Source organism: Chanos chanos, chromosome 10 (genome assembly GCF_902362185.1).
Source record: "Chanos chanos chromosome 10, fChaCha1.1, whole genome shotgun sequence".
In the NCBI taxonomy this organism is placed as follows: domain Eukaryota; kingdom Metazoa; phylum Chordata; class Actinopteri; order Gonorynchiformes; family Chanidae; genus Chanos; species Chanos chanos.
In genome coordinates, this window is record NC_044504.1 from 6,499,423 (window position 1) to 6,512,530 (window position 13,108).

A 13,108-nucleotide genomic window follows, 5' to 3' on the forward strand; every position below is an offset into this window, starting at 1 on the left:
AAAAATTTGAAAATATCCATTCTGAGAACTTCTGCAACTGGAATTTAACTAAGCAAATATTTCCTTAGCTTAAAACAACTGTCACTGAATATCCAAGAAATCAGTTACAGATTATCACAATGGTATGAATTTGTGAAGTGGCCCATGTAAATGACAGCCAATATCAATGAGTCCTAATTCTGTGGTGTTAACGGTGACTTTTCATTTTGACAACAATTAACCTACTCTTTTGTTCTTTATTTCTATCTTCAAAGTCATCAGAAAATATGGAATCGATAGGGAAAATTCTGCACCAATTACAGAAGTTTTGTAAATCTGACCCTTGGAATTTTTCTGTATGAACTAGGTCATGTTTTCCCCAAAACATGTTAAATGACTCCACAGATGTTAGTAATATTTTTTATATAATATGTAGAAATTAAACACAACCCCAGCAAGCTCAGGAAGTTCTGTTTAAGTTTAGCAAGATCTAAGCAAGCCTAGCATACTCTGTGCAAGTGTAAATTGAGCAACGTTTAGGATTAGACGTGTTAGATGACATAAATTTAGCCCATGGGGGGAAAAACTCAAACTGGCTGGCGGATTTTATGAGTATTTTTTTTAAAACATACTTAGGATAAGTTTAACGTCAGGTCTGCAAGTTTAGCGTAGTTTGGCTCAGCAACCACTCATGTTCAAGGGACAGATCAGTCCAGGCGAGGTGCCCAAACCTCTGGTGTCATCAGAGTCAGTGACCTATTGTTTCACCTCCCTTACAAGCCCTCCATCCCTCCCTCCCCTTGTTTGGCTCCAGAGGTGAACTCAAGGCCAAAGCGGCATAACATGAGAGGGGCATGTCGCCAAGCCCACAGGCCTTTAAACCCTGATGACTTGTCTGCAGCAGTGGAGCAACTAGCATCTTACTCGCCTCCTGGAACTGTACGGAGAAAGAGAATAGATATGTGCACAATAGAGAAATTTCTATGGTCCATATCTTCTTTATATAATTAATTTCTTTTTTTGGGGGGGGGGGGGGGGGGGGTAGTCTGGCTGATTTACCTAGCCGTTAGCGTATTAGCCTACTCTGTGGTAAATAATGAATATAACCAATGATTGATGAAAACATTTGATGCAAACCTATTGATTGTCGCTTTATGCGTTTTATTTTTTGAAATGTCAACCAAAGTGTGTCTTTAGTCAATGTGAGATCTCCCTGTAGTTTCTTACTCACCCTTTGAAAGAGATTGTGGAATGTTTGTACTGACTGGATGTTACTGATATGCAGTCAGTCATCATGTTGTGTAAAATCGTGTGAGATTTGTAATGAAGTGAGCATAAATGGCTTGATAGCAATACTAAAGCAAAATTAGCAATCAAATCATGCTCAGCAAAATGAAAAAGTATCCCCCTGAGGTGAGAAAATATTTTGTGGAACAGGTTTTCATGCATCTCACATTTTAAAGCAATTTTATGTAGGTAGACTTTTATTCACTTGTAAAACGTACCTGAAAAGTCTGTTTCTGACCTGTCAGCTAATTAAAAAAAAAAAAAAGAGCGTTAGCAACCGAACAACAATGAAAACGGCTGGCAGATCCTCAGCGTGTGGTTTGGAGGTTATTATGTCAGTTCAACAAATTTTATTTTGATTTCATCTCAAGGCCTACTTCTGCGTGAATACGGATACTGTATCTGCCTCATTGTTACAACTACATTTTCACAGTGACTCACAAAGCCAAGTAACTCTAGCCGCGTCCTCAGAAATGCCATCAATGTACCAGGTGGCCGCCGAAATAGACGGTTTTGCTGTGAAAACATGATTAGAATTTTTGCGGTGCTTGACTGAACGCATTTCAATGACCCTCAAGGCCAGTACCTCTTAAACTGACCACATACCTACAATTTTTCCCTTCCCTATGAGATACTGGAATAGGAGTCACTAAACTGTATTCAAACTCCTATTCTTAAACTGTATACACATGCATCGCATGGCCACAAACTCCCGGGCAAGATAGACTGATGTCAGCGTATGAGAAATTCTGTTGGCATGCGCCCAGAAATCATTCTAGAACCTTCTCAGATCACTTATTCCACTGCTGTCCTGTTGCATCATTCTCAGACTTCCTCTCCTTCATTTTTCTGTTTGATGACTATAAGACAATAGAGGCGTGTATCTCCTGATTTATCTCGTCAGATCTATGGGTTAGAAACATTTTTTTGTCCCCCAATAAGTAGACTGCATGGTGATGCACCTGTCTTCATTGTCTTGTTATTTTCTCCTCTGAAAGGCAGAATGCCAAATTAGAAATGTTATATGTCAGGTGACTTTTTTTTGTGTGTGGTGTTCATTCTTTGTTCTTCGTAGTGATTAACATCCCGGTTCATCTTAGGACGTTTTTTGCTGATTCAGGTGCGTGAGGGAAAACACGTAAACCTGGCAGCCGTTCAAGCAGTGAGCTGTGTGTCTCAGCTGAACCCGCTGCGGATATTTTAGGCATGAAGAGAGAAGACAGGAGGCGTGTAAGTATGGTTGAGTTTTATTAAGGCTCTTACATGGCTGAGGTCCTGACACACGATTCACTCTGATCTCAGCAGGGTCCTTCGCATACCTGTTTCAGAGATTAAAGATGTTTCTAGAATCTCTAAAGGCCATATTTTAACCTTTGAAGAGGACTGTGGATTGCTCTATTGGCTGTGCTCAGAAGGAGCTTGATGTGAACATCAGACACACGGCAGTAGTCACACGGCAGTTTCATGTGGGTTTGAGTCCTATGTGTCAAACTCTCAAAAACTTTTTTTTTTAAAGATATTTGAGCAGTGGCAAACGAAGAAGACACGGTCATGGTAAGCCCAACAACCCTTTATTCCACTCATTCCCCCATCGCTTTCCCATTCTTTCACTCTCTCTCTCTTTATCTGTGTGTCTCTCTCGTTTGGCCTCTCTACATCTCTGTCCCATCCTACTCCCCCTAGTGGTCACAGCCCAGTAGTTCCAGGGAGATTTTGTGGGGATGCGGTTGGATTCGGCTGGCGGAGAAGAGCATGGGCGACTCGTAATGGAAGTACTTCGGCCCCACGAACACTTTGACGCCGTCCGGTCCGCAGCTCGCAGCATCCACCTTAGGGAAGAACAGGGGAGCCTCCTTCCGCACCCCGCGTGGCGTGGCATTAAGGTCGATTTCGTACATGCTCTGACCTGTGAGAGGGCGCGAGAAGATGAACATCTCTGATGTGAAAACCTGATCAGAGCAAGATGTTTTGCGTCATGCCACACTCTGTAATATATGTTTGTCAGTTTCTGCCCCAGGCAAGTGTGTGTGTGTGTTTATGTGTGTGTGTGTGTGTCTGTGTGTGCGTTTGTTACCTTTGATTACATGTAGTATTTCGTAGTCTCCACACACAAAGGCTGCGTCCACAGGCCCCTCAATACCAAGTTCGTCCTTCAGAGATTTGGGATAGCCTTCAATCAGTGTATAGCCTGCCCCAGATTTATAGATGTACACCTGCTCACCCTGGGAGTCACGCACGCACACACACACACACACACACACACAGGGGGCAAGAGATGGTTTATCATTATAATATAGTCATTATAAATATGTATATAGAAAAACATATATGAGAAAAACAATTAAAAAATGATCATGTTTACAAAGCCAAATTAAAAAACTTATCAGTGGGTAAACAGTCAATCCAATGTATTCCTAAAGCATTTGTGTAGTGGCTTTACTTTGATGATGTAAAGATTGCTGTCATACGAGAAGACAGCATCTACATCCCCTCCTATCTCCTTCCAGGTGTTGCTAATGGGGAAAGCATGCCAGCCCTCCTCCTGTCTGTCACTCAAACGCAAATAGAAGTTACCTGAAAGAACGCAGGCAAGTGTCTCTGTTAGTGCTGCTCTGTCAGAACTCATCTTCTCTCTCTCTCTCTCTCTCTCTCTGTCTCTCTCTCTCACTTTTTTTCTCTCACATACGCACACACACGCGCGTGCATGCACATGCGCACACACACACACAAACGTACACCCGCACACACACGCACACACCTCTGAAGGCGTAGGATCTGCCAAGATCATCAGAGGTGATGGCATCCAGGTGCACATGACTGCAGCGTTCCCTCTCTGTGTCGTCACTGCCATGGCCTTAGAAACCAACACACAAACAAATCAAACATTAGGACTGTGAGAACCTCTCTCTCTCTCTCAGTCTTTGTCCTGTTTCCTCTCTTCCTTTCTCTTTATCTTGCTCACCGAATTTGGGGCAGCGCATGAAGTAGTTGCGAGCGTCTTTGGGATAGCTGCCCACCACAGAGCCAGTGACCGGGTGGAAGCGGGTGAAGTTGTGACCATGGAAACAGTAGTAATGCTCCAGCCAGCGGAGTGCGGACGTGCAGTTTGGCAAGTGAGTCCATGGCCTCATCTTTACATTCTTGGTCCTAGTGTCAAAGTGGAAGATCTCACTGCCTAAACAGCATAAGAACACACACACACACACACACACACACACACTGTTTTACATATGTGTTTTGTCTTCTACCAAAATATATTACACACAAACCGAACCTAAAAATGATTTTTTACGTGCTAGTGTATATTGTCTGTCTTTCTGTAAACATCTGTGTGATACAGCATTAAATTGTGTGTTCTTTATACTTGTCTGAGATGCTGTTTCTCTACTCATTTCTACAGGTCTCCATACCTTCAGAATGTTTATGTAACTCATCATGAGCACAGCTGATTCAACCCATGATCTGACCAACATGTTCCTCATTCATCAGTTAAGTTAGTGGTGTAAAAGCAAAGTTACAACAGAAATGGGAATGGACTGAGAAATCCAGCAATAATCTGCTGGTTGTATGTAGACTTAGTCTCTTTCTCTTTAACACACACACACACACACAAAGAAAAGCATCTGTATTTGAGAAGCTTTGGCTAATGCCTTACCCTTGAAGAAGAGTACGGAATCAGCCACACACTCCCCTTTGGGGCACTCAACTGCGGCATCTAAGTGACTGGGGATCCCTGGGAAGACCTCCGAGATAGGTTTGGGATAGCCCGCCTCCAGCTTGTGCTGATAGTAGCTGAACACTTTATCATCCTAGAGCAGGACAGATTCACGTGACCTCATGGAGAAGGTTCTTCAAAGTCTTCAAGGTTTGAATATAACTTTGATACTAACAGAATGCATTGGAGGGCAAGCTGTGTTTTGCTTGGATTATATTATCGTTTAAACCAAATGAATCAAATTCATGCCAAGACTTAAAGGAAGTTTGAGGAGGGACGGATGGAGTTTGAGAGGTATTTTGTGACCACGTTAGGGCTTTGAATGATTGTCTTGGTTGTTGTTTAGAGTTACGGGGTCCTGTTTACCAACCAGGAAGAAGAAGATGTGGTCGTGGTCTGAGGGGTCAGCTGGGTGATGCATGCGGAAGGCTGCGTCCACGTGACCCAGGTGATGGTGTTCATCCAGCTCCTTATACAAGCTGTTCAGCAGAGTCGCATCACCATGGAAACCTGTCCACATGTGGTCACCTAACACACACACACACACACACATAAAGTCAGCACTCAGCAGTCCATTACATATGAGGAGTGTGTGTGTGTGTGTGTGTGTGTGAGTGTGTGTGTGTGTGTATTGCTGAATCCTTTTTGCTACCTGGCATTAGGCTGAGGTGAATAAAACAATTAGTTTCCTTAGCATCCCACTCACGCAGAGTCTAAAATTAAATCCACCCAAATGTTCTGATAGCCAATCATAATGTGAGATGACTGATGGTAAGGAGAATACAGAAGCATATGTATCAGGGCTGTTATTGGTAGCATAGATAAAATGTAACATAATATCAGGAGAGCGCATGGCACCCTCTGCAGCCTGCTTCTCTCACCCTTGAAGAAGAATGTGACTCCATGTTCATCCGGAGCAATAGCATCAAACTCGATGCCCTCACAGCGATCCATCTTAGCAAAGTGATGGCTGCTGACTCTGTGATCGCCATGGTGATCTAGCAAAACCAATCAGATTCAAGTTCTTGAATAATTTAAAACCAGTGGGGTGTGGTTGTACATAAAAACTTGTTAATGTAATACTGGCCTCATCTGAACATGGATGTGTAAAATCTGAAATTGTGTATCGATGAGTGTCTGTAATGTCGCATTTATCCCATCTCAAAAAAAAACAGGGAATCTTCACTCCATATTGACTAATGAGACTGTGGCTGACTGATGTGAGTACGTGAGACGCATGTTTTCAGAATTTATGTGATTATAAAATGCTCCTCTCGCTCTCTGGGGTTTTTTGGGAGATTTTTTTTTTTTTTTCCATTTTGCTGAACTCACCAGCCATCATGCGATCATCAAGTCTGAGAAAGAGCGAGAGAGCAAGAGAGAGAGAGAGAGAGAGAGAGAGAGAGAGAGAGAGAGAGAGAGAGAGAGAGAGAGATTTAAACAGTATTACTGCAAATGCAGCCTAACTTCATGGTGACTTCATTATCATTGTAGCATCATTGCCTTGAATAAGAGTAGTCTGTTCTGCTCTGTGTTCCTAAGCAACAATATCCATACGTAGCTTTGATACAGCATCATATCACTGATTTATGTATGGCCAAAAATCCTCCTTCTGCTGGGACTGTATTTTGCTCATCTGGCAAAACAGGACCGCCAGCAGAGGGCGCCATGGTCACTCCTCCGTGTCATTCAGTTCAGGGCCTTCCTCAAAACCTCCACATCTCATCTAACCTTCACGTTTCACACAACATCTTTACTGCTCATCAAAAAAGGAACCATCCACGTTTTACAAAACATTTGTTAAAATATTGATTCAAAAGAAAAGGTCAAGGACTGCATTACTTGTTTTGTCTGTATAAATGACTTTGATAAGAGAGTTTGAGCAATCAGATGCTAGATAACGGCCTAATCTTTTGATCTTACAAAAAAAGAAAAAAAAATCATCCCTGCCAAGTGCAATAGACACAGTGTTACTGAACTGCTACTCTCAGTTTAAAAAAAAAAAAAAAAGTTTGAGCTACCGTGGAGCTCTGCAGTGTGTTGATCTCTACAGATATGTAGAGTGAAAAGAGCGGCTGCCTCACCCTGTGTGTGTTTGTGTGTTTGGGTATGAATAATAATGATGAATTACTCATCAGTCACCTCAGCACAGGGAGACTAGAGAGACACAAGTCAAAGAGATGCAGAGATGAAGAGAGAGGTGGCAAGAGTTGTCTGAGAAACTGCGCGCGTGTGTGTGTGTGTGTGTGTGGGTGTGTGTGTGTGTGTGTGTGTGTATGTGTGTGTATGTGTGAAGAGAGAGAATTTAGAGTTAGCTAGGAGAGAGTGAGAATTTCAGGCATGCGTCTCACAGACAAACAGGTAAGACACTCCATTAGGAGAGTTCATTAGTTCACTGCAGGGGAATGAAAAACTTAAACTTACAGGAAAAATAGCGCAGGTGTCTGAAATATGTTGGAATACTAGCTCTAATTTGCATATGCAATGCAAGGGTGTATATAGGCAGATTTTCTGTTGACCACAAACAAAATGGCACGGAACAGACACACGTGTTACACACATGGGCACAAAATACACATATATTGGTGTGTCTGCCAGCATTGATACTCACGAGGGAACAGCCAGGCTCAGAGAGAGAGCCAGGTAAACGCTCAGAGTCCGAAAGAGCCACTGCATAGTCAGCTGTGTCCTCTGGATCGTCTACAGAGAGAAAAACGCCGAGAGTGAATGAGAGAACTGAACCAGGGTAAAGTGCTCCCTACAACTTATATCTGCACACAAATCCACACAGAGGGTAAGGGTTTGTGTGTGTGTGTGTGTGTGTGTGTGTGGGTGGGTGTGCGGTGACAGGTGCACAGAAAGGCACATGTGAGCACATGAAAACAGCTTAAATACACATGCATGCAAGTGTACATACATTAACACACAAAAGTTAAAAAAGTTAAAAGATAAGGGCAGTTGAAAGGAAAATTACCAAAACACTGCGGATCAATACTTAAATGGCGGTCAACATTCCAGAATCAGCACACTGGATTTTAACCTTATTGGCTAATGATTATTAACTTTTTTCCATTAACAAATAAGAAAGGATTGAAAACAAACACAGTGTCATTATCTGAGCAGAAAAAGATTAACTGAGCACAGACCAGTTTGACTTTGGGCGAGATGAACAGTCAGCAATAAAAACCCACATCAATACATAACATCTAGTGGAAAAACAGATACTGGAGAAGGTCTAGTCCAGGATAAAGAGCATTTGTGTGTGTGTGTGTGTGTGTGTGTGTGAGTGAGAGAGAGAGAGAGAGAGAGAGAGAAAAAAAAAGATTATTTTCAAAAGGTCATCTGATAGATACAGCACAAACAGTGACAATATCTAATGCTCCATCTTTGCCCACATGCATATTGTTGTTAGTGATCTTTGATAGTGCATCTATACAAACAGTATTTGCTGTCACAATACATTGACCAGGCTCTCCTGATTAGCCAGTCTCTCTCATAGCACAGGCCCGCTACAATTATATCCATCCATAACACAATGACCATCATCCAGAGAAACACCACGTTGTCATGGAGAGGAAGGAACTCAGACACACACTCTTCCACATTCTTAGAACTACTGTGGGTGATTCCGTTTCTGTAAGCTTTGATCTGGGATTCCACCTGTGATCACAAAAGACTCTGTTTGACTGAGGCAGTGTTTCAGTACTCCCACCCCAGGAAACAACAGAATGTCACCTATACCCTTGACTCCAATCACCAAACCTCTGGTAAATTTAATCTGAGTTAAGCTTGGATCTCCAACACTACTAGTAGAAGCTGAAGTGCTTTAATTGTAACATTTACACACTGAGCAGTGAAATGCAGCCTTTGCATTTAACCCATCCTAACACCAGCGAGCACATACACACCAGAGCCGTGACACACACTATGAGCCGGGAGCAGTGGGCAGCCACAGCGACCGGGGACCAACTCCAGGTCTTTTTTGCCAATGCCTTGGTCAAGGTCTCTGACAGGAGTACTAATCCTAGCACAGTGGGAGGAAACCGTAGCATACCCATGCAAACAGAAAGGACCTGGGGACCCATTCAAACCCAGGGCCTTCTTGCTGTCAGGCAACAGTGTTAACCACTGGGTCACCGTGAAGCCTACTCACCGGTGGCTTTTATTCAGGGTGAAGATATTGTACAGTTTAGCGTTCCAGTGGAAATGAAAACTGCGTTTTTCCCCCTTAGTGACTCTCCATTTTAACAATGGGACCTACTGCAAGTCCTGTGTAGGCCAGGATCTGTAACAGTATTGTTATTATCAATGATCAACTAAGATGTTTTGCAAGGGGTGTGGGGGTGGGGGTGGGGGGGTCATGCAAATAAACATGTGGGTGCTTTGAATATGCTGAAGTTGTCTTAATCAGCAGCAGCTCCTGTTTTAAGACCTATCTTGCAACACACAATACAATCCGGTTCAAATCTTCTCATCACAAGGCCCTTAATTTCTTGAGTAATGTGCTTTGGTCTTCAGGACGGTGATGTACAGACACTGTTCAAGCCACTGAGAGAAATGCAGAATAGTATTGGCATTAACTGACAACAGATAACAGGACAGGGCTTCAGTGGAAGTTCACGGTTAACCTTTTACGTTGACCTGACTCTACACTCATAACAACCGTGATTTGAAAACCCACAATCCCCTTCTGTATTTGACGTGCTTGAACTTCATCCTTGTCATATTTACATGACCTTATGTTTCACGTTATGTCTGCGAGGTTCTGAGAGCAAATGACCCCCGTTGGCTACGAGGGGTCAACTTGTTGTTGCCCTCTCATAATCCCCCCCCCCCCCCCCCCCCCCCCCCAAGTTAAAAACTCATCAGCTCTGACTGTGCCGCGGTTAAAGGCAACGCAAAGACACGCGCGCTCAGTTCGTGAGCCAGAGTGTGTGTGGGAGGAGAGGCGATTGATTTCTTTTTTACTCTTCCTTCCCTTTTGTTTAAAGGAAAGGCCCGGCTGAGCAGCTGAGGCATGGCTGGAGCAGAGCAATTCGAGTCACCTATGCGCTGATGGTGAAGGGGCTTCATGCTACAGTATATTCCACGTAAACATGTGGAAAGTTCGAGAAAAGGGGCGGAAAGATCAGCTACTGTATGACATAGTACAAACTCTTTCACTTCCACAATAAACACACTTCTGCCTCCCTCAACCAAATATGCAAAACTTTATGCAAATAAGGTAGACATACCAGGATCCCCACCTACAATCAGTACCAGAATAAAAAAACTGATTTTCTCTTCTGAGTTGTCCTCCCACTTTACAATTAAAACGAGACAGATACATAAGGAAAGGATTATATGACTTGTGAAATCGATTGCAATGCCAACTGCTGCTGTTGTGTTATAGGTATTATCAAATACTAATGATCAACTAAGATGTTTTGTAATATAATCAAGGGGAAATATGCATGTATGGATGTGTGTTGGTGCATCGAATGTCCCCAGCAACATTTCCCGGTTTGTGTTTGGCGTCCATGATAAAAGGTCGTGGAAACAGGCAAAAACATCACTAGAGAAGGATTTCCTCCCTAGACAAGACAAAGCTAGTTTGTTTTGGAACACTTCTCCACAGTCTAACAAAGACAAAGAAGCGGGGAACGTGAAGACGATTCTCAGTGCTGTACACCCAGCCGCTAAAGCTCTCGTATTTCATTGTGTCGTTTAGAGAAGCGTTCAACAATATTAGAGTTTACGTTAACATTTATTTATTCAGCAGACGATTTTATCCAAAGTGACTTCCAAGACAGACAGAGAACAAAGCAAACATGTAACCATTAGGAAGCTGTCTGTTGCTAAAGTGCCACCGCATACGACTTAAGTCAACATTACAGGCATGCAGTAACCTTTGATGTCCAAAGGGTAGTCCAGTTTCTGCAACGGATCGTATACATGAGACAATTCAAGAAATACCCAAAACCTGTGGCATTCGGTATAATTTAATGTTGGGTGTAGTGACAAACAGGTAAAATATGTACTGTTTGGCGGCGATTTTTAAGAAGCCTTCAAGTCGTGCAGTATTTCTCCAGCAGGTGTGAAGCAGAGAGCCTCCTGTGAGCGCCCAGTGAAAGCCCCCCCCGCTCCCTTTTTTTTTTTTTTACCCTACTGCATGACAGAAATGCGTCCCCTGGCGGACCACTACGATGATACCTAAATTTCCTGGTATTATTCTTCTAAATTTCCAGTGCCAACTTAGGGGATAGAATGGAGTCACCTTGTTAATAGGATAACGTTTGTAGGCTACGTGTCTGCGACGTACACAGGAGTCTGGATAGGAAATTTCATCAAGAGCGAAAAGCGAACGTACTATCCGGTTTCGTTTGCTTATTCGTTTGGCATCATGGGGCAGGTGTATTCGATGATAAAACTGATAATGCATCTCAGACAACAACAAATAATCAGTTTAGGACTGGGAGCGGAGCGGAAGACGCGCGTTGTATGAGAATCTTCGGGTAAGATGTGATTGAAAATGGATATGAGCCAACGTCAAACACTACGGTCTTGTGAGTGTCGGATGATGGATTGTTCTTACGTCCGTGTCTTTTGGGCAGTTATGTATAGGTTTAACGATGTCTGGACTTTTCTGCGAGAGTAGGTCTTTGAGACGAGACAATCGAATGTGAAGACGGGGGATACGGTACTCTTGATGGGTGGGTAACTGACTGGCGAGAGGCTGCAGCACCTGTAGCCTGCTCGGACTCGAGTCGAGCGTTAAGTCATTTGAACTATATTTGCTGAAGCTCTTCATTGCCTGAGGACTCTTACCATTTGAATGCTGCTTAGCCCTGGTTTCTTTAGTGGTTTTAATTGTGTCGACTGGATGCTACAAAGTCGAATGCATGGATATTACAATTTACTGTATAATCAGCTATGCTGACCGCAGTTCTTTACCTCGTTTTCATATTTTTTTTCGTTTTGATACTCTTGTTATTTCGGGGTGTAATTTCCCCGATCTGCATTAGTCCTAACTATCTATACTATTCACACCTTTGCCGGAAGCTTTATTCATATAATGACAGTCTTCAGGAGTATACAGAACTGAAATGGCAAACTGTCGCCACCTGCCCCTCCCCCCTATATTTTTGTGTACTGGTCTAATTAACGCCACCTGGGATGGATTAGCAAATGGGTGTGTTCGTTTAGCATGTGATTCTGGAAAATGCCGGGCAAGCCAAAAGTAATATCTGGGACAAGCCAAAAGTAGTTTGTCGGTACACGCAACAGTTGACCGTTTAAACTGAGAAGTGACCAGTAATCCAAGGAAGGATGTGTGACTTCCTTAAATAGTCCAGTGATCGGTTGTCTTCTTGTTGCTGTGCACATAATCTTCGGGTTGGGTAGTTACCTGTTATCCCTATAGCTGTGAAATAAATTTTGGTCTTTAGCCATTAGGAAAAAATGACTAAGTTGTTAGGCAACAAAGACTTCTTCACTCAAGCAAGAGTAGGCATGCAATTTTCATTTTCAAATGAGGAACACATATACAGGTTTATGATAATTGAAGAGGCTTTGGTTGCCCCCCCCCCTTGCCTCTTGAACTGTTGGAATGAGGCTGTTCAGTGGTTGCAGTTTTCGTTTTTTCTGTCTGTTGATGAATTATAAGCATGTGAGATATATTTGGAAGTAAAAATCTGGAGATCTGCCACCCTCCCCCTTTCTCCTTAGGGAAAAAGCAGGAGGTGTGTGTGTTTCTTGCCTCTGCGGACAAACTTTGACCCCAAAACAAATTCAGACTCCTCCTACAATTCACACAAGTTCCTAATTCTTGTTCTCTCTCTCTCTCTCTCTCTCTTTCTTTCTCTCTCTCTCTCTCTCTCTCATAGCTCTCTTCCTTCAGCTTCATGTCCTGACATGCCAAGAAACAGGAGGGGAGGAGATAGAGGAGGACAAGAAAAACCGGTGAGCAGCTGTGAGAGAGAGACAAAAAGAGAGAGAGAGAGAGAGAGAGCAGCAGCAGCAGAGTAGAGAGACTCGTTGGAACAAGAGGAAGACAAACTTTGAGAACGGAGGGAAGAGGAGAGGAGGAAAGAGTCAGTAGAAATTGAAGACAGTCAGGAACATGTTACTGATGAGGGTGGAGGGAAA

General features: G+C 43.1%; 1 protein-coding gene across 1 annotated transcript; it reads right to left on the minus strand.

The window, feature by feature from the left end:
* Window positions 1-2,495: 2,495 nt before the first annotated feature.
* LOC115822087 (hemopexin) lies at window positions 2,496-7,735 on the minus strand. Its single transcript, XM_030785745.1, has 10 exons — window positions 7,593-7,735; window positions 6,314-6,336; window positions 5,863-5,979; window positions 5,352-5,509; window positions 4,922-5,075; window positions 4,229-4,441; window positions 4,025-4,120; window positions 3,707-3,840; window positions 3,341-3,488; window positions 2,496-3,172 (listed from the first exon to the last, which is right to left on the minus strand). Exons 1-10 carry the CDS (start codon window positions 7,655-7,657, stop codon window positions 2,946-2,948), a joined length of 1,335 nt encoding a protein of 444 aa, XP_030641605.1. The 5' UTR covers window positions 7,658-7,735; the 3' UTR covers window positions 2,496-2,945.
* Window positions 7,736-13,108: the final 5,373 nt, after the last annotated feature.